Source organism: Mya arenaria, chromosome 10 (genome assembly GCF_026914265.1).
Source record: "Mya arenaria isolate MELC-2E11 chromosome 10, ASM2691426v1".
In the NCBI taxonomy this organism is placed as follows: domain Eukaryota; kingdom Metazoa; phylum Mollusca; class Bivalvia; order Myida; family Myidae; genus Mya; species Mya arenaria.
This window is the reverse complement of record NC_069131.1, coordinates 15,612,340-15,634,409: the sequence shown is the minus strand read 5'-3', so window position 1 is coordinate 15,634,409 and position 22,070 is coordinate 15,612,340. Positions and strand designations below refer to the sequence as shown.

The 22,070-nt window shown below is 32.7% G+C and overlaps 1 protein-coding gene across 2 annotated transcripts; it reads right to left on the bottom strand.

Annotated features, from left to right (window-relative positions):
* Nucleotides 1-4,343: 4,343 nt before the first annotated feature.
* LOC128204187 (receptor-type tyrosine-protein phosphatase alpha-like) lies at nt 4,344-21,449 on the bottom strand. 2 transcript variants are annotated; one of them, XM_052905564.1, is made up of 21 exons: nt 21,234-21,449; nt 17,794-19,224; nt 17,265-17,385; nt 17,052-17,137; nt 16,673-16,819; nt 16,092-16,255; nt 15,830-15,917; nt 15,525-15,589; nt 15,326-15,362; nt 15,066-15,169; nt 14,580-14,705; nt 13,073-13,230; nt 11,796-11,931; nt 11,248-11,379; nt 10,137-10,239; nt 9,158-9,234; nt 7,529-7,648; nt 7,066-7,194; nt 6,596-6,750; nt 6,313-6,448; nt 4,344-5,970 (listed from the first exon to the last, which is right to left on the bottom strand). In XM_052905564.1, exons 1-21 carry the CDS (start codon nt 21,292-21,294, stop codon nt 5,872-5,874), a joined length of 3,675 nt encoding a protein of 1,224 aa, XP_052761524.1. In that variant the 5' UTR covers nt 21,295-21,449; the 3' UTR covers nt 4,344-5,871. The 2 variants fall into 2 exon arrangements, with proteins under 2 accessions (XP_052761524.1, XP_052761525.1); XM_052905565.1 differs by having other exon boundaries at nt 17,794-19,210.
* Nucleotides 21,450-22,070: the final 621 nt, after the last annotated feature.

Here is a 22,070-nt window from a genome sequence, read left to right as displayed (position 1 = left end):
TAAGAGCCCAACATATTTAGTATTATCAACGCAGAAAGATAAGGTACCAAATACCATCTTCGTTAATCGACTTCCCCAATACCGACCCAGATTCTGTCCACTAATATTTACATTATCCTCAGTAGACAAAAAGGACAAATTGATGGAGAGTGGCTTTCACATTAACGGTACGGAAATAGCTATGGACTGCGACTATTCAGCGGAACGTTCGAAGTAGCGCAGGGAAATTTGGTTCATCTATAGAGACACTTACTAGTGTTAAAGTAGGGAAGACTAGTTCAAATTACCTGCAATGATCGTTCATATCGGTGAGGTCAACGAGAACAGAATTCCAAGGTGGTCTGACGGTTTGAAATAGCTTCCCACAAAGCCTTAATATTTTCCAAGTATATAACCATGCGCTCAGTCATTAGCGGCACTACTTCGTTCAGGGAGCCAATATACCACAAAGTGTAATACATAGAAATCCATTTTTATCTAGCGTTGCTCAAGGAACAACTACCCGGGCAAATATTACAAGTGCGTCCCAAAAGTATATGAATTTACAAATGCTCAGTGAGTAATCACTCAAATTTCCTCAAAAGCTCTTGTCAACAATTCGCCTTAATTCAACAGCCTATAATGCTTTTCGACAACGTGTCTACCGGTTTATTTCAGCATTATTTTACTAGCAATCGTAACGAGCTATATGCAGTTTATTGCAAGCAAAATACCTTCATTGGTGAGTAAAACATGTTAGAAGCATCATGGCATACATACTTCTATATATATTTTAATGTGTTTTGCAAAATTGTATGAACTTTTATACGTTCAAACTAAACTTCAGGACACCTTACAAGAACATTGGATATAACACGATAATGTAAATGCTTACTTTCTTAGTTTTAGTAGTTTTCAGACTTATATATTATGTTATAAATTATGTAGGTTGTTGAGTTTGCTGTTAAATTAAAACAAATGTTTAATTGCAATTTATGTGTAATGGATATATTCTGCAACTATTAAGCAGTCAATTTTGATTAGGTGTAGGCATTAAAATACTGTTATAATGTATACAAGCACATGTGCAGGTCTAAATTGTTACGATAATGGTTTATAAATTGCTTTACTTGTTTGAGTTGGATAAAAAATTATGCTGTTTAAGTTGTGAGTTTCCTATCAAACAGGTAATTTTTTAAATATATATTCTGCCAAGCCACTAGCGGCTTTAATCCTAATATTTTCCCATAAAATATTATCTTTCTATTCTACTTTCATGCCACATTGCTATTACTATTATAAATACTATTTTCAAATTAATGACTCGCTGCCTCAGAGTATTCTATTAATTGTGCTAACACGCACGATGTTTAATGTGCTTGTTTAATTTCAGATATCGATTCTGGATGTTTAATTTCTCCGAGTCGATGCTCAACCGAAGAAAGCAGTTGATACAAATGACCAGCTTCCACCCTTTACTATAATAGGGGGTGTAAAACGTACTTAAAAAAAAGGTGAAGCTGTCAGATTCTTAAAATGCATGAGGCAGATCCTACCCCTATGTGGCAAGAAATCCTTAACTTAGGAAAATGACTTCAGTGAGGAAATAATTTCAGTGAGGAAATGACTCAAGATGGTTTGTGAATAACGGCCCTCATGTTTTGTTTAAATGAACTTATTACTTCTAGATGTTAGAGTATATGTCGTAATTTTGCCTTCATGAGAGGAAAAGATGGGACGAAACTTGGCAATTTCAATTTTAAATAAAAGTCTATCCAAGGGGACATGTGTATACACAGCCACTTAATAAAACAAGTTCGGGGATTCTGAAAGAAGTATGTCCTGAACTCCCTTACAAATAATGACAAACTACATACATACAGTGGTGTAGTCACAAGGTCATGTTAATTTTGTGTTATGACTATTGCTTCCAAGATACTCAAGCTTTGGGAATGTGATATTACGCAAACGATTTAGACTATCACTAACACATTCACAAAAGTTTGTTAGGAGAATTATCATAGAAGTCCATAACGTTTTCGGATTTATTGTCATCCAAACCAAGTATGGCTATCATATAAGCGTGCTGATAAAACATACTTCATTTTTAAATCAAAATTGGAAAAGAAAGATACGAATAAGTGCCATGTATGTCAACTGTGTATGTTAGTGACTTAAAAGAGACGTAACAAGATATGAAATATGAAAAAAGAAACGTTAAAGGTTTAATAGGTGATAACAACAACAAGAAACTGTTTTACTCGAATATCAGTGCTCTTTCACATAGTAGTATGTTTAAAGCTGGTATATCTAAATGAACTTTTGAACGAAAAACTGTAATTCATGATCAATATTTTCATGTTAATTTGTTATCTTAATTTAAAGAACTGTTTTTATCCAGTTAATATAACTTTTATTCACCCCTTTGTTTACATTTTTGCTGAAAATAAGTACCAATCATTTACTGCCTGTCTGTGATCAATTAATTACTGTTTAATGAAATTATTTAAATCATATGTTTGCTTTAATACTTAATGCTAATGACATACAACAAAGTATATGTGTTTGTTTGTATGTTATATTTGTGGCAAAATACCGAAACGAGAATGTTTAAAAGCATGCCCAACAGATTAACGTGACAAACTCGGTTCAAACTTTCAACCGAAATACTTCGAGAATAATGATTCACAGACAAAAAAAACAAGTTGATCGAACAAAAACACGTTGTAGATATATCTTTTTCTGAGCTTGAAATCAGTCAGGTCTTCCAAGATGTTCACTTTCCGTCGTCGATCAGTTAAGGGAGAATTTGAGAGGGAAATGTTTGTGTTTCCTTCGAAGAGATTGATAAACATTATTTAAGTTATTGAAACTAAATAATTCCTGATCAGTAATATCAGTTTAAATTATGTGTTTCTTTATTGTGTTGCGTTGATCTGTATTTGGTGTTTTAGAAGTGTATTTGACTTAATAGGATAAGTGTTTCTGTTTCGTGTATCATATTGTTTCCATCGTTTGATTTAGGTAGTGTTATAATATTGGCTTCATTAATAACTACTAACCATCAAAAGCAATTTAAATATTGTTTGCAGCTTAATATATTAGCTGCAAAGAATAGTTGTTGTGACAAAAGAGAGAAGTTTAAGTTAGGTTATTTAGTACAATAGACTTGTATGTTAATTGTCAATGAATGTTCGTATTATTTTGAATTGGTGTAATCCATTGTACATGATTGTTATCTACTGTATGACCAAATAAATAATTACAACGATTTTGCGTGAATAAAATGACATGTTGTAACGTGTCGCCATTGAGTATTGCTCTAATGTTCTACAAGTGTTTCAATATATAAAGCGTGAATCGTGAAGTATGATTGATACCAGCGTTACATTAAATGTATCACCCATCGTATGTACCAAAATTGCCGAACTACAAATACTTCCAATTGTATGTTAATGTAGCAAAACTGTGCTGAAAATTAAGAATATTGTCTGTTTGTTATCGCTGAACAAGATATAAGCCAACTTCATTTTTAAGTGAAAGAGAATTAAAGCTAGTGCCGCAACTAGTGATCGACGGTGAGAATCAACAGATTGAATGTTTTCATGCTGGCAAAAATAAAAATGCATCAATGACACCAGATAGCACAATTTTAGACTTATATTTGCACACATTTTGTTTTTGGAGGACCCCAATCCCACATACTAAGTTCAGAAGCCATTTATTTAAAAATGATAAAACACGGGTATTTCTAAGTGCGATAATGCTAATAAACGAAATGGGCAAGTAAATCATACCACATAACCCATATTCACTAAGCTTCAAGAAGATTGGATAATAAAATATTAAGTTATTGACTGCACAAGATATGTCCATTGTTGTTTTAATGTTAAATGTTCAAAATTATGGAGTTGTTTGGGTTTATCTGATGAAACAATAAAACATGCTGCCTGTTATGCTGACGCTGCCGCATTCGGTCCGCACTGATAAATAACGTATCATGTCTCACTTATAGACAACACTAAAATTAAATGCTTAATGTCGCCTAAATGTATTTTAATACTGTTAATATAACCCTTACTTTACCCATTTAAAATGCAAAACTCGACATCAAAATGGGGAATAAAATAAGTAGTAGCTACGGCACCCACCAATGATTACTGCGATTTTGTACCCCACGTGTAATTAATAACATGTGATTTAAATGAAATCTGCACGGTATCGCTCGTTCTACATGTTACTTTTCCAGTATGACAGGAAACGTTTAACAGACGACAATAACAAGGAAAACACTCTCAAATATGGTACAAATGATAATCTTCTTAAAGCGAACATCGACACATTTTTATAAGCATTGAACAGAATAATTAATTGTTTGTTTATTAATGCAATAATAACAATACTAATAACATGTTTGTTCATTGTATAACCAATTATAATTTAAATATTATGGTGTGAAGGCTTACTTGTTTTATATCAAGAACATTCTTAACATATTTATTTCTCGTTTTAAGTTTGTCTTAACATGCTAATCTTTGAACCTCAGATAGATAGTGTTTTATAACGTCATAGACAAATGACCTTGGTCCAGCCAGTCACAGAGAAGAATATATTTTATTAGGTATTAGAATATATACAACATATATATGTTTGCAATAGGTCTATATGGAGCACTATCAATACATTTCAATACATTCAATGCAATTCATTAAATACAATATGGCATACGTACATCAGTAGACCAGAATCCTGTTGTTGTTGTTTTTCAAAAATCATCAATGCACTGTAAAATGTATGTCAAATAAGTTTGAGTGAGGCGTAATATTTTTGTTTTATTGAACATGTTAACTATTCTACATTTCGCGTAATATAATTAACCAAGAAACAAACCAGGCGAATAAGATAACAAATTCAAATATAACAAATGCCCTTTGGTAAAAAATAATGCAGTCATTTATAAATTAACTGTATAGTTGTATACAAGTTATTTGGAGTTCATGTTTACGGCTAGTGCACAATGATTGAAAACACAAAACATCAGAAAATTATTTTAAAATTTAAAACATAACTAATATAAAAACATTATATATGCTGTGAAACAACAGTAATGCAAATCCGAAATACACAATTGAAAATAATCAATACAATGTTCTATCACGTGCAAATCTTCTTTTCTTAGAAAAATATCAAAATATTTTAATTCATACTTAAAGGATCGTTTAAATACAGCTATAATTATAAAAATGAAAAAAAACAACAGTTTAATTGCTATGACTTTTTTGTACACGTTTACATATATAGTGAAAAAACATGATAATGTGAATGTACAATGCGTTCATAAAACATAAAAGCAATTCTTACAGCATCCACTACATCAACTTCATGACTGAAATTGTTCACAACGCGCCAATAGCTCCAGTTATGAATATTTTCAATCACGAGGGTTCGGTGTAGCATGTTTTCTATAGTAGATCGGCAAGCTTACCGTGCAGGTAGTGGTGTGCACATATTGAAATATCGCTGTATCTTATCAAATGCTACCTATCGAACGGTTAGCTTGCACATTAAGACTCCCCTATAGGATATTGTTCTGATAAAATAAAACATTTTACAGCATGGTACAAATAATAAAAGTAGTAATTATGGAAATATTTACAATGATATTTACAACACAATGTTTTGATTGACAGATGAAATGCTAGCGTTTGCAAAAGTTTGTGATAGCGATTGTGTATGACTGCAATCATGTTACATCAGCAAGTGTCACCGTGTCTGCAAATAATGATAAATGTAACTGAACATGCCATTTACATCTATAATGTATATTTTTATGTGTTCGTGCCAAGGGCAACACACCGATTGCCAGTGTTCCAAATTGGTCTGCCGTCTTCTTCATTCCCTCTGGATATCCCTACTTGTGTTGTAATACACATCGTTATCTGTTGCATTCAAGGATTGAAGAACACACTCGTAGCAAAAGTAAAACTGTTCCTGAAAAATCAACCTTGTACAGAAATACAATACTAATAACCATTATGCATGGCCAGTTTTTAAAATCAAAAAAGAAGCCAAACTCCCAATTTGAAAATGCGATTCGATAAGATAAACATCGTCATCATAAGTATGGCGTCTGGCCAATACAATAGCAACAATACTTATTTTCTCATGCAATCTGATGGTCACCTTGGCAAAAACACTTCATACAAAGATGGCGGCCTTGAAAACATACAAGTACACATATCAAGTAGCAAAACATTAAAACATATGATATACTCAAAACGAAAAATGATACCAACTCTTTAAATCTATTCGTGTGCATTCAATTATATTTACCTTATTTGGAATGGAAAGCGGTCGTCTTGCTCTTACTTTCATTACCGTGTTGACCACACTGACCTCATTAATTTCTCTCAGTGTTTCAAGTAATGTCGAGACAACACATAAAAGGCCGCTCTTTCCAGCGCCGTTCCTGTGACAATGGCAAAATGTCGTGTAAATATTGGTGTCTACGATCGTATTAATTAACTATTCTCCTGTTCTATCAAAAGTACTTGAAATATTAACACTATGCCAGCATCTGAAGGCGACTTGGAGCTAAAACAAAGATTGTACGTACATACAATGCACAAGTATCGGTCCGTTCATGGTGGGTGGTTTGGATGCTTCTTCAACCTCTTTGATGAATGCAACAAAGTGTACTGCCGACCTCGGAGTATTGTGACTTCTATCCCAGTCCAAATATTCATAATGTGGTATTCTTACCACCTTGGTCTAAATTCGAACGAAAAAATAATATTAACAGGCAGTGCATGCGAAATAATATCGCTAACGCATAACAGATTGTTGTTTTTTTGTGGTGGTGGTAGTTGAACTATTATTGCTACTGTTGTTGTTGGTGTTGTTGTTGTTGTGTTTGTTATTGTTGTTGTTACTTATGCTATTTGCATTTATTTTAGACTAGAAATAACATATTTGTTTCCATATAAAATATGGGAAACTATTAAAATAACACATTTATTTTCAAACAATAGAGAAAATGGCATTTTATTATCTTTACATTGATAATTATACAGCCTTAAATCGTACCTTTCCGTCGAGTTCAAAATGCAGCATTCTTTTTACAAAGTATCTTGTACTTTGATCTCTGGTGGAAAGTATTGAAATCACACCTTTCTTCATTGATAGATTGTCACCAGGAACGTATAAGCCAATCCCCTGTATAAAATAATATAAGTAACAGGGAATAAGTTTTGTTTTTAATTCTTAATAAGTTATAGAAAATCAAATATACGTGGCAACTCGATAGGGAATTTATAATTGTTTAGACTTATTAAAAATAAACCATTATTTTTATGATAATTCGTGCTTAATACATGAACATAGCTAAATTATGAACATTATAGCGCTTTAATAATTTGCAACGCTTTTGATTAAAGACATTATGTTAGAACTGACAACACTAGCTATATGTCCCTATAAACGTGTAACGACGTTAGTTTATTATGGCTACGTCATTTGTGATATGAACAAATTAATAACAAAAAAATACCTGTGCCTCCATACTAACAATACAGGAACAGTTTTCTTGAACAGCAAGCGCAATGAAATCGGAAACTGTTTCAGGCAGAGGTGTTTGTGCTACCAAGAAGCGGTTTTTTGTTTTGAAACTCTGAAAAGAGATTTGACACAAACGCATTTCTTTTTGTAAGAAGGCAGTTTTGTCGCTCTCGTTCAGAATATGTTAGGCATTTACATTAGGCCTTTATACAGAAATTTGTGTTTTACATGTATTATTCTATTGACGTTCGCCCTGTAGTGTCCATTTTATACTCATTTTAAAAATGATCAATTTATTTATAACGAATGTAATGAAAAGTTCGTTTAAGCAAGCCAACAAATCTTCTGCATACTAGCAAATGTTCAGTGTTGTATTCCAATCCAAAAACGTATAGAGCTACCATTTCAATCCAAATACGTATAGAGCTATCATTTCAATCCAAATACGTATAGAGCTATCATTTCAATCCAAATACGTATAGAGCTATCATTTCTATCCAAATACGTATAGAGCTATCATTTCTATCCAAATACGTATAGAGCTATCATTTCAATCAAAATACTAATAGAACTATCATCTCAATCTAAATACGTATAGAGCTATCATTTTAATCCAAGTACGTATAGAGCTATCATTCCAATCCAAATACGTATAGAGCTATCATTTCAATCCAAATACGTATAGAGCTATCATCTCAATCTAAATACGTATAGAGCTATCATTTAAATCCAAATACGTATAGAGCTTTCATCTCAATCTAAATACGTATAGAGCTATCATTTTAATCCAAGTACTTACAGAGCTATCATTTCAACCCAAATACTTATAGAGCTATCATTTCAATCCAAATACGTATAGAGCTATCATTTCAATCCAAATACGTATAGAGCTATCATTCTAATCCAAATACGTATAGAGCTATCATTCCAATCCAAATACGTATAGAGCTATCATTTCAATCCAAATACTTATAGAGCTATCATTCTAATCCAAATACGTATAGAGCTATCATCTCAATATAAATACGTATAGAGCTATCATTTCTATCCAAATACGTATAGAGCTATCATTTCAACATGCGTACGACAAAACATCGTAAGATCAAAAACTTCAATAAGAACGTTTGTCAGTGTTACAATTTCAGTTGAATACTGTACTTTCATGAACAAAGAAACTATTTTTTAAATTGACAAATAAACATGTTTATCTCAATATAGATATTATTTCAACTGAGAAATAACGAACAAGCGTGTGTCCGATATGTTTAAACTATAAGGGGCAATGTGAACACATCATGAACCGTACGATATTTCATCGAAGCGAAATGTCTGAGTAGTCATTTCATATTCTTAAAATCTAACGTCCATTTATGTTGTTCTTTATGTTTCTTTTATTTTGCAAAACCTCTTTGAATTTCCAAAGTTACTTTGTTTTTGGAAATGTTGTTTGATTTTGCAAGTAGCAATTTCAATTTAATGTGTGATAGTCATTCTTTCACTCAAAGTTTTGATCGTTGTCGTTCATCCATTGTTAATGTCAAGGCATAGTGAGCGATTGACGAATCTCATCCTGAAGTTTATTTCAAGCTATGTTTAACGTTAATATAGAACATATACTTACGTTGATGTATATCGCATTGATGTAATCAGATTCGCCTGGCTTCAAGAACAGATAAAGACGTGGTCTGTTGGAATCACCTATCAATACACAACACCAAAAATATAGATCATGCTAACAAGGAGAAAACTTCAAAGGACGGGATTTTCATGTTGACAAAAGTTGGCGCTTGTTCAACAGGCAACCGCAGAAGCCTCCAACACGGCAGCAGGTGGCAAACCCAAATCATAGGAAATATGTTACCAAAGGTCAATAGGAGGGGAACCGGCCCTTTGAACAAGATGTCAAATGTTGTATAATGTAAGCACAGTTAAATGTATGTGGCTGGACTAATGATAACCTTATTTTGAAAACGGAAATTTTAAATTGTTTTAATTGGGATATTGTTACTGTTTGTGAGACACAATTTGGACAATTTGGCTGTGGTCGAACATGTACATGTTGATTGTACATGAATATACCTGGCTAGGATTTAACAGATTTAAAATTCACTATAGAGCTCCAAAACCGTCAGACGGGGTAGGGCTTCTTGTCAAAGATAGTGATAGAATACATATCGAGAATGAAATCCATATTGTACTCATTTGTCCTTTACATATTAATCAAAGTACATCATTCTTTACTAACTTCCTTGTATGTGAATTATTCCACACTCAATACGATTCTGATTTCAGTATGTAACACTTCTTTTACACCATTAGCTCTTATGTAAGCATTTAAACTTGGTGACTTGGTGCCTTGTCCATTGGGCAGGGTGCTACTATTGTTATGCTTAAACTTATTTCAATTAAATGGCACGGAACGTTTGAATCGTCTAAATCATAGCTTCTATTTTTTTTAATACCTAAAGAGAAACTAACCTGTTATATATGTTTATAACATGATTATTTGTCTAAATAGTTGCGTTTGAGATAAATGCAATTTATATGTGTAAGCCAGTAAAAAGACTGCTGCACTTTTACAATCAAAATAATAGTGGTACCTGGTATGTCTGCGTGTTTTCTGTTCTTTTTTGTCAGAAGCCGATTATTTTCCGTTGCCTGTAGTTCTTGGTCAGACTTTTGCTCTTGATTTAACTGCATTTTCTAACGAACAATCAGAAGGCAACATTATTTAAGAATATTATTAATGTAACTCACAATAACTAGTAGATTAAACATTTGAACACTGTTAATCCGAACACCTTTTATTCAAATTTATAGTTGTTTCGAAAATGTATTTTGGTCCCGATTTATTTTCTTCTTTGTTTGGAAAAGGTTTTATCAATAAACCGAATATTGCTGTTTCGAATATATCACTCTTTTGAAGTCAAAACTTCGGTCATGGTTTGGAATTTCATACCAACATATCAATCATATTTCGTATTCAAAAACTGAAATCTTGAAAAGCGCCTGTCGGTCATCTCATAGTTTCACACAATACTGCGATAGCACGCGGGGCCTCGGCCTGAGGTGATAATGTAGCACAGTACGCTCCTATTAATACAATACATTGAGCACGCGCATATTTCAAGCGTCGATGTCAGATATTGAGCGATTTTTCTTGGATGAGTGTAATTTGTTTACAATGGCTGGTTTACACTGTTTGAATATGATTAAAAATGTCTGTTTTATCGAATTGCCACGTTACTCACTCGACCCGTTGCCGAACAATCAAGCAAAAAGCCGAAATATACTGACTTCAGTGTGTGTTTTTTTCTGTGTTATTTAAGCAAGTTTTATATAAACTGTGCAATGTTACGAATGCTACGAGTTCTGTCATTTTGTTATAACGTTTTTTTAAATAAACAGATTACTGAAAAAAACGTTTGGCATCTGTTTAACAATGATTCAACATAAATATATACTGAAAACGATCATTCAAACAAAACACAACATGTTGATAACGAGTAGCCGACTTCGCAATATTTTTGACAAATTGTTTACGTCACCAATAGTTTACGAACGCTGTCGTTGTCAAAAATTGTTAATCCGAATTATCGTTAGACCGATATCTTTTATCTAGTTCCCGACGGCTTTGGGTTAATGGTGTACTTAATTTTAAACATTGATTCATTTTTTTATAACTTTTGATACTTTGAGTAACAATCCTACCTCAAACTGATTCTGTATCTCCTGTTTGCTGGACATCATATTCATATATTCATGGACGTTTTCTCTTTTTATGAACGAGCAATCAAGAGTCAATGAATGGACTAAAGCTTGGTGTAGAAACTTGTATTGACTCTGAAAGTAGAAATCATAGTTATTAGATAAACAGTAATTTAAGCTTACACTGACTTTCGTACGTACTGCTGAACTACTTTATAGTATGCATTAATGCTACATTTCGTTGAACTGCAAAGGGCATTAAAATGTTAAGACGTAAAATATTTATCAAATTGGTAATGTGTGAAAGAAACAACAATTTACTAGCAAGAAATAAATCAAAAAGGGAAGTATACACTCTTTCTCTTATCCTATAAATGCATCAGCATGATTTAAATGGACAATTGCACTTTTCACCTTACTTTAGAATTTATTCCGTGACGCCAATGAATATCGAACGCCGCCCTACTGCGCTTATCGATTAACGTACCACGCGTTTTTGCACCTATTCATTTACTAATCTTATACAACATATATATTAGTTAATATCCAACCAAAGTCTGAATCATGCTGGGTCTGTTCTGTCTCATGTTGAGAACACATCCCGGGATATCTATAGCTCCTTCTGTCTCACCCTCTTTGGTCAAAATGTCCAGAGCTATGTAGGTTCCTGTTCTTCCTACGCCAGCACTGAAAACATACAAAGCTCAATATATGTCTATTTACCTGCCCAGAAGAGAGCATAAGAACATGCATTCTTGTTTCTCAATTCTATGAAGCTTAGTTTGATTTAGTAGTACTATTTTCAATGTGTTTTCTTCAATTTGTTTTTAATATTCCACGATAGTGTCCCTGTTAATCGTAAAATGTATTTATATCACTATTTATGGCCTAAACATACTTAATATTCTCAGACTTAAATGTTGTGATAAATAAATAATTTGCGTCAGAGAAAGCAATTTATTTCTTAGACATGATAATGCTTTGAAATTTTACAAGTAAAACTTTATACTCATGTATGCCAAACTATGCTAAGTTAAGGCTGTTGACTTTTATGAATACACGGAATGCATAATTATGAGTTTAATCACGGTTTTATATGAAATAGTTTAAGGAAATGTTTTAACTACATACGTTTAATAAGTTATCAATCTTATTTCATAAGTGCACATGTCATTTGGTAGTGTAGTCCAGTAGTGGTTGCATCGATCTCCGGAAATGTTTGATTTCAGATCTAGGTTACTGAGACACTTCTCTTTATAAGGATATGGCTTACAATATGACTGCTGATTATTTTTGCTAATGGCAAAATGTCATACAGTTTAGTAGTCTCTATACCGATACAGTGAGAAAATACTATTCATGTAGAAAATATGTTTTCAATTAATATAATGCAATATTAAATTTTAACTTCCGCATCACGTATTTATATAATTTTATTGCGTATGGAATAGTTTTAGAAGATTACGTTATCGAACGACCCAGTTATTAATAACAGAAAAAACCCGGTCGAATTAGAAGTGTATTGATAGCCAAATCATTGCTGCGTATTTAATACCTGAAATATTTTATTCTAGTACACACATTTCCAAGCGAGTGTTATCTGATGTTATTTAATTGTCTTATACAAAAACATGTTGTTGTTGTTTTTTTTAAAAATCAAAACTCCCATGTAATACTGTAATCGCTTCTCTATTTTTACTTTCGATCTTAAATGCTTTGAATTTATTTCCTTACATGCATTTTTATACATCGTTGAAACGATGCTAACGTTTACTTGAAGCTAAGCAATGAACGGTTAAATTATCTAAACCACATCTTGACACCTTACCTGCAATGCACTATCACTGGTCCGTGAAATGTTCTCGGCAAGGCGTTTACTTTTTGTCTAAACTCTATAATTGATGTGACGTTATCAGGAATATCCTTGTCCGGCCACGCTGTGAACTGAAGGTGATGCAGATTTCTTTCTTCGAAATTATGTTTATCCTGTTTGGAAATGAAACATAAAGTAAAGAAGTGGTTCATGTTGATAACCATCTACGCTGCATACCATTTTAAAAATGATTAATTAGACATATATTTTTAAAACAACAATCAGTATAAGTGTGTTAGTAAGATAACAGCGTATACACATTGAATATAAACAATGAACACTGAAATTCGTTTACATGTAACTTTTCTTAAAAGAAACAAGTTTGTCTTTGTTGAAAACAAAAATATTAACACCACTTTAATTTCTAATTCCATCGGTTTGAATTAATCCTTTATAGATTCCTTAGCGATGTAAGACTGTGTATCTATAAGAACCAAATATCATCACCAGGCGTTAACATATTTATTTTATTTTTTTATGGAAAAAGAGATAATAGTTAGTGTTGTTTTGATTTGAGTAAGAATTATTTGATCAACTTATCATATTTGAACTCACACATTTTTTTTATGAAAAATGTTTCGAAAGCGCACAGTTAAAGTAGTATGTTAACGATGAAAAATGGAAATTATATTGAAATGGAAATGGCAGTCAATGAGTTCTTTTTTGCATTTTATAGTGCGTTTATTACATTTTTGCTCTACTGTTAATCTTTCTAATAGTTTGCTTATGAATTAATAAGAACATGTAAAAGCTCAAAAAGAAATCGGTAATATAAAACGTTGTTTTGTGATTGAAATATTAAACATTTTTAAAAAGAAATACTGAACATTTAAGGAAGTCATCATTTCGCCCGCTTGATCCCGTAACAACTTAAGTGCACATACTTAATTCAAGATCTGATGGAAATTTATTTTCAAGAGGGGGGATATTGAGTTATTCTAAATACCAAGATGTTTTAGCCTCCCTTCCTGAAATGACACTTATTTAAAACAGTTTTTCCTTCATAATAAAAACATCTTTAATTCTGAAACGATTTATTAAATCTTTTATATGTGAGCTTCTTCTGCCTAGGTCTCTCAATTGTTTATTTGTATAATGGCCGCTGCATGCGTGAGGCTATATGTTGAAACCTAGTCCGCCTCCTTCCAAAGACGCGAAAATGGTATTTGTCGCTAAGCTGTCGCTTGGCCTTTAAGGGTAGTACTGGAATTCTTGGAGTACTCAGTACTAATAACTGATTGACAGCTGAAGGATGGAGTGTCAAGAAGTCGGTAAGTCGTGCGAATCCGACCATGCACTACCGTATTCCCAGTCACAGGTTGTGTTGTGATTTATATCCTTTATAGGCTAAGGTTATTATTAATCAGATTAAGATTAAAGCATACTTACACAAGTTCCATTAACCTTATTGTTTTCGTTTATACTCAAACCACTGGAATTTTCCAAGAACATTAAACTTTACCTTTGAAAGAGTAAACTGTCTCCAAATGAAATCTGCGTATAATTTTTCAACCTTGCAAACAACTTCGGTATCGCCGTATAATTTACTTTGACCATGACCCGGCCAATATTGCTCACATTTGGTTTTCTGCAAAGAAAACCAAATAATAACTCATTATAAATTATATTGAAATAACGTTGCACTTCAGTATTATAATTATATGTTATGCCAACGGCACTGACAAAGGGGTATAAGTAAAATTATATGATTTTTCATAATCATACCCCTCTTTTTCAATATTCTCAAATCCCAATAGAACATGATATTCCATCTCAATAATGTTTATGGTATTCATAATGAAATACCATAGTTCAAATTATACTGTTGATGCTTTAATCCTAGATCGTTGTAATTATAACTATATATTCACTTCTTGTCCATTTATCACAAAGCAACCACACTCTTTATCATAAAAGTTCGTGCACTTGTCATTTGAAAACACCTTACCTCACCCTCTACCAAGTTGGTCACCATGACAATCTTCTCCACTTTCTGTTGCCAGACCATTCGCCAGAATTGGCCGAAATCGCCCAGCTGCTTAGCCATGGGTCCTTAATATTGCATCATATTTACTATATAAGTTTACATTAGTTAGCATTATTTTGAAAGTGTTTTAAAAACAAACATTTATGTTCATTCGTTTAAAGTTTGTTTCAGAGGAGCTGTTATTATTATAAAACAAACGTTAAATAAATACATCATACTACCTAAAGCAGCTATGTATGCATTTCGTTTCCTGAAACCCTGAAAGAAAGAATTTGTGTAAACTATGACTTCGGTCATTCGATTTCTTTATATTTTCAATAATAATAATAATAATAATAATAATAATAATAATAATAATAATAATAATAATAAAAATGATAATAGTAATAATAATGATACGTTTTGTTTGTTTGGACTTACATCTATATAGCTTGCATTGATATAGTCTGTTTCTCCTCCACGTACTATCACACGCGTATCATCATCTAAAATAGATATCAATGATACAATTCAGGACACTATAGGCCATTGGAATTGTGCTTAGTAACGAACAAAATAAGTCAAACAAATTTGAAAATGAACAAGAAAATAGAAAACAATCACAGTTATGAGCGCATGAAACATATAGAAATGATTCGGAAACAAACTATCAGTGTAACACTTCAACAACCTAACGCATCTTAGAAAACAAACAAAAGCTCAGAAAGAAGGCAGATGGTTCTTACACGGATATATTCCTTTATATCTATTTCTGTGCATGTTAAACTTCGTTTGTGAAACTTCATAAGATTTCAGGAGACCGTACGGTACTTTCTGCATATTGAAAAAACACACAAAAACACTATAAAAATTTAAACAATAATCATATTCAAAAATTGAATACGTAAATGTTTACATGCATGTGTACCTACAATTAAACTGACTGTATAACCTGTACCAAAACACGACTAAGAATCATGAGTTATACGTCAAGGCAGTGTACGGTACCTGAAACTCTTCTTCGAGATCCTTTACCGATAGGTTTTGTACATATTCAGGTAAATCGGCCACAGTCAGTTTGAATTTGCTGATTTCTCTTGCGTTGTTGTAATAAACGCCTCCATCTTCCTCAAACATGTTTGTGAATTCCCGTGCACAAAAATCTTCGTTATCTGACAAATCATAAATACATAGAGGATTATTGTTCGCTCCTGTGTAAGATCGTTATATATTTCATCGAGAACCAATTATTATATTACGAGTGACAAAATTGAAACAAATAATTTTGCTTTTTATTATACGCTTAAAATAGTTATTAATAATTAAACTTTTTTAGAAAAACGCGCTAAATTGTATGCGCACGTAACGTCATTTCAAATATGACGTCGTTGAAATTGTGTCCCAGCCCTGAACGCGCTGACGTTTGATATGGAATCGAGAGTGGGCTGAATTTCAAAACGGTGAAAAAATATGAAATTGATAGTTTTCTGTTTAAAACAGTAGATATCAATTTTATTTCTGTGATAAATCTATAAACACCACCGGAAAGCATATAATAAAAAAAATATGTTACAATTACGATAACTAACCAATTTCACGATTGTCCTCCGTCAAAATAGGCATGTTTTCATTCACAGGGCTCTGTTGTATTGACCTCAGGTAATTGGTGTTCTCTATGATGGTGACAGAGTGAAGATTGTCGGTATCATCATTGGCATAATCTGCTTGGGAGGGTCCTATAGACAAGAAAAAGTTTAATATATTAACAAGGCCCTCCTTTTATGGTAGTCAACATCTAGTGGTCCTTCCAGTAAAACATTTTACAAAGCGCACAAAATGCTTTTTCTCCCGGTTGTGTAAAATTTAGGATGATTAATATTTGATAACAAATTTTATACACATCCGTCAGAATATTGCAATGAATATACAACATACATTATCAACATGCTATACATAACGCATACGTACTTGCTTTTTTCACCGTTTCGTTCAATGCGGATAAGTTCTCAGGTTCTGTTTCAGGTGTTTGTCTTTGATTTCTCAAATTGACTTTCCTAAAAATGCATGGGATTCAATTCAGTATGAAGTTTACAATAATTAAACATGAAATAAACAGTTTAATTATTTAAAGTGCATGAACTTTATTTCTCTTAAACCATACGTATATAGTAAGTTTATTACCTTCTTCGAAGCAAAATCAGTCCAACCACCAGAATGGCAGCAAGAGCTGCAGCTCCTCCGCCAAACCCCCCAACAAAGACTGCTCTTGAAGATGTTTGTGTTTCTGCCTCTGTTTCAATAACTTCGGACATTCCAAAAAGTATGATAAAAAATAAACCATGCATATAATATGTTGAAAAACACTTAGTTTTGTACTTAAAATGTTTTACTAACCAGAAATCTTATTAATGCATATAATTATATTATAAAGTCAGTTATAGTAAAGTTGCAAATAAAACCTTTTGGACCACTTGATTCAATTCAACAATATAAAAATCATTGTGTCATCTACATTGTAAGATGTACAATTGTCCGTCATTAATTATGTCCTTTTGCTAAGGTTTGGAGAAGAAGAAGAACTGTTTAAGATATATTTATCTTTCGTTATAATCCTTTTCTTGATTGTACATGTATTTTCTGTGTGTCTTTATGTTTTGTTTGAATACGCTGATGAATACAAAATGTTTAAACTTAATAAGATCTTTTTTACCTTGTGGACATACTCTTCCCTTGTATCCAGTTTGGCAGCCGTATAAACACATTCCAGTTTTTTCAGAACAAATGGTTCCGTTGTCCTTCGGTAAACAGGAACCATCACACTTGTTTTCACATTGCTTTCCAAACGCATTTTGAATGCATCCATTCATACAATTCCCATTATTGTCACACTTGGAGTTCTTACAGGTGTTGCTGCATTCGCTTCTACAGTTAGGTCCATATTTTGAAGTGTTCTTGCATCGTGTACACGATCCATCTGCCTGACTGCAAGATAAGCATTCTGAATCACACTTTCTGTCACATGTTGGCTTCCAGTATCCATTAATGCATCCTTGAAGACATACTCCAGACGCTGAATCGCACTCTTTTTTGAAACAATGTGCATTGCAAAGCTCACACTGCCCATTAATTTGAGGATAGTATCCTTGTTTGCAAACTTTGCAATTAACAGTACCCAAAGCCTTCGAACAGGAAACACAATAATCAAGGCTACATAAACAGCAGACACCACTATTTGCATAAAAAGAAATATTTGAGCATAAGTCGCAATCAAACTGATTGACGCACATGTCCCTCCTACATTCGGTGCATGAATGACCCAAATATCCATGTTCACAAGATAAACATCTGCCGTTCCTTTTATCGCATGCTAAACAGTGATGACCACAGGGGTTTTCACATGTGTTTCCCCAATATCCTGAAGAACACGACAGACAATCACCATCCGATTTACTACACGATTCACAGTTTTGCGCACAGTTTTCATTACATGTACTTCCCCAGTATCCGTCTTGACACGATGTACACCGTCTTGAGCCACACTCTGCACAATGATTACCACAAGTGGTGCATTTGCGATAATAAAGGTAGTATCCAGAAACACAAGACAGACAATAACCATCCGATTTTCTACAAGATGCACAGTTTTGCGCACAGTTTTTATCACATGTACTACCCCAGTATCCGCGATGACACGATATACACCCCCCTGAGCCACATACTGCACAGTGTGAACCACAAGCGGTACATTTGCGATTATAAACGTAGTATCCAAAAACACAGGACAGACAATAACCCTCATATTTTCTACACGAAGAACAGTTTTGCGCACATTTTGTTTCACATGTGTTTCCCCAATAGCCGTCATAACACGAGTTGCAGCCGTATGAAGAGCATGATTGGCATTGTGGTCCACAGTCATAACAATTATAGTTGTTCAAATAGTATCCGGATTTACATTTTAAACAGTAATTACCATAATGTAGATCACATTGTAGGCAATTCTGAGAAGTACATTTGTTGTTACAATTTTCTCCATAATACCCGTTTATACATCCGTTATTGCAGTAGCCTTTACTAGAACATTTTGGGTGATAGCCGTCTGCACAACACTGACATGTTGAACACTCCTGTGTACAGACAACTGTAAAACACAACAACCAATACCTCAGTAATAATTCATGCATTTGCAATTTTATTTAATTAGAATTCTTGATATTTTTGTTGGATGCTGCATATATTTCCAAAATAGTTTGAACATAAATTAATGGGTTTGAAACAAACATAATCGCGTTACAAATAGGTCGTAATAACACAGTTATGAAATATAGTCTTGTAGTCCCTCAGAGAAAAACGGTGTTGTTGAAATAAAATGAAAATATTGATCCAACGTATCAGATATTGAACACATAAGCAATGTTACTTTAACTAAAAACTTTTTCATTTGACTGTATGTTTACACAACACATGTTATTATCAGTAGTAACAGTTGGTATATGTATCGTTCATATATTGACCATTTCAGACAACATAATATGACGTGTCTAAGTTTATTACGCACTATACGTCGTATATTAACATTCATATTATGTATACAATATAAATATATAAAAGATATAATTACCAGATAAGTCTTTTATCCATTAATATTTACACCCCAACTTCCATTCCTTAAATGAACTGCCATTCGGCAATTGCAGTTATCATCCGATGAACGCAACAACTACGGATATGTTCGGATCGCGATTCACCGCATAATAATATACGTGGAAATTGTTTATCTTATTATTGTTTGTATTGTGTTAGCAGGTCCCGTAAACAATAAATAAACATGCAAAAAAGTGTTAACTTATGATATTTTAAATGTACTTTTGCCATACGTTTTTTTTTCAATTTCACGTGTAAAAGATATTTCAAGTGGTTGATCTTTTCCCGCGTTATTGTGACGTCATTTGATAAACTATTTCCGGTTACAGTCGGGTCGTTCTTTTTACCGAATGGGTAAGATAGGCTTACTGTAAGGTTTTCTCAAACGAAATGAAGTATTTGTTTAAACATTCTTTAATAAAATAATGAACTATTGGTGTAAATATACTTAATGAATTGCGGGATTGATGTCATTATTGGGAAGATTAACGAAATTGGGCTGGTCAAAGAACGCGTGGAGTCCTTCGGACTTCACACACTTTGACCAGCCCAATTGCGTTCATACCCCGATTATGACATCAATCCCGCAATTCATTCCTCATATATATCATCAGATTTGTCTTTAATCCCTAATTTCAAACAAGTTAAGGAATGAATATCAAGCCGAAATATTGACTATGTCCTTTTTCGTGTTCAACATGTTACACAGTTTAATGCTAAACGATTGTACGTACATAGGGTAAGTTTAGACTTACAAAATCAATTAGTTTTATCTGTTGGATATTGTGATTTAATTTAACATTTAAAATCCTAATTCAAAAATATATGCACTTTATATTTTGAAAAATAAACACATTTTGCGGGGTTTTTTTTAAGATCTGGACAGGGATTCACTAAGTACTAAATATATATATTATGTATCAGATTGTGTATTTTTTATTTATAAAGACAAATAATGATCTTATACAAACATAACGTTCAAAATAATATGTATAGTTGTATGGTTGTAGATTGTAGTTTAAGACAGTTTTTAGAATATTTGAATGTGTGTATATAAATATAAGTGAAAAACGTGTGAATTCCTAGGCAATGTAGTGTACTGGTCTATGATGCAAATATGTTTTAATAAGTGACAAACTCGCTTCTCAATTAGGCGAACCGGGTTCGATTACCAGCTTTGGCGCATGTGAGTTTGGTATGTGGTCACCAAGTCGGACAAGTGGGCTTCTCCGGGTTCTCCGGTTTCCCCCACAACACAAGACCACTCTTTCGCGTAAAATCGTGCAAACGAGAGTGATTATTATAATATTGTAATAACTTGTTTCACAATCGTTGTAAAATAAATATGTTTAAACTAATGTAGTGTATTGGTCTATGATGCAAATATGTTTTAATCGTGCACATCCATTTGCATAGATTTGCAGAATAAAAGCAATTTCTATATGAATTTTAAAATATTGAAATAAATAAGAGCTTCTGAATTTTATCTGACAGAAAATAACTTACCTCGAACAAATATGAACAGAACAGCAAACATTAACATTTTGCTTGGGATCATCTTTGTCATAAGTTTTCAAAATTCCTGATTAAATGTAAGTTAAATATTCATAACATTTTTTTTCATATTCTATCCATTCAGTCAGAATTTCTATTCAAATTCATCGTATGAATAAACAATGTTTAAACACAAAGCTTGCAATCCAAGTATAAAATGTAAACATATGAGACACGCTATCAAGTATACAAACCAGGAAATTCAGGAAATTCCTGCCTACACATTGACTGAAACAAACACCTGTTGTATTACTAGATTCAGATCATGATTTAAAATTGAATTAATCCTAGAATTTACAAAATAGTTCATATATATATACGACTTTGGAGTCCCTTTCATTCTAATATATTACGAAACATATAGATGCAAGTTATTTTAAAGAAGTTTATCATTTAAGCAATAAATGTATTCTTAGAAATTTAGTTGAGTTTGTTTAGCCATGATCGTGAAATGTTCATCAATTTAATGCCTCATGTTGTCAATGAAGCATCATACTCTCAGTTCGAGGCTGCTCGTTAGTAAGATATAGAAACAAATCAATTATTAAACATTAACGATAAAAGTATATTTATGCAGGGTTTACCAAAGCAAATCATACAAAGGAATACATTTAAGGCATTACATTTGTTTCTGTCCTGTTTTATTTCCTTTTCATTATTAATTGGTTTAGTTTAGTGGGTTGTTTAGAAGCTTGCTCAAGCTCTAGCTAGAATTCAACTATTTCGCGCTCAAGAATAGGAAAGTTAATAGTAATTGTTGGTCTTCTTAACAAGAATAAGCAATACCAT

What these genes read in the sequence shown, in the direction of transcription:
- LOC128204187 (XM_052905564.1), bottom strand. Translation starts at nt 21,294, where the DNA reads ATGACAAAGATGATCCCAAGCAAAATGTTAATGTTTGCTGTTCTGTTC. An exon ending in CTGATTTTGCTTCGAAGAAG is followed by an intron (nt 17,138 to 17,264) that starts GTAATAAACTTA and finishes ATGCATTTTTAG; the next exon opens with GAAAGTCAATTTGAGAAATC. An exon ending in TCAATGCGATATACATCAAC is followed by an intron (nt 7,649 to 9,157) that starts GTAAGTATATGT and finishes ATCTCTTTTCAG; the next exon opens with AGTTTCAAAACAAAAAACCG.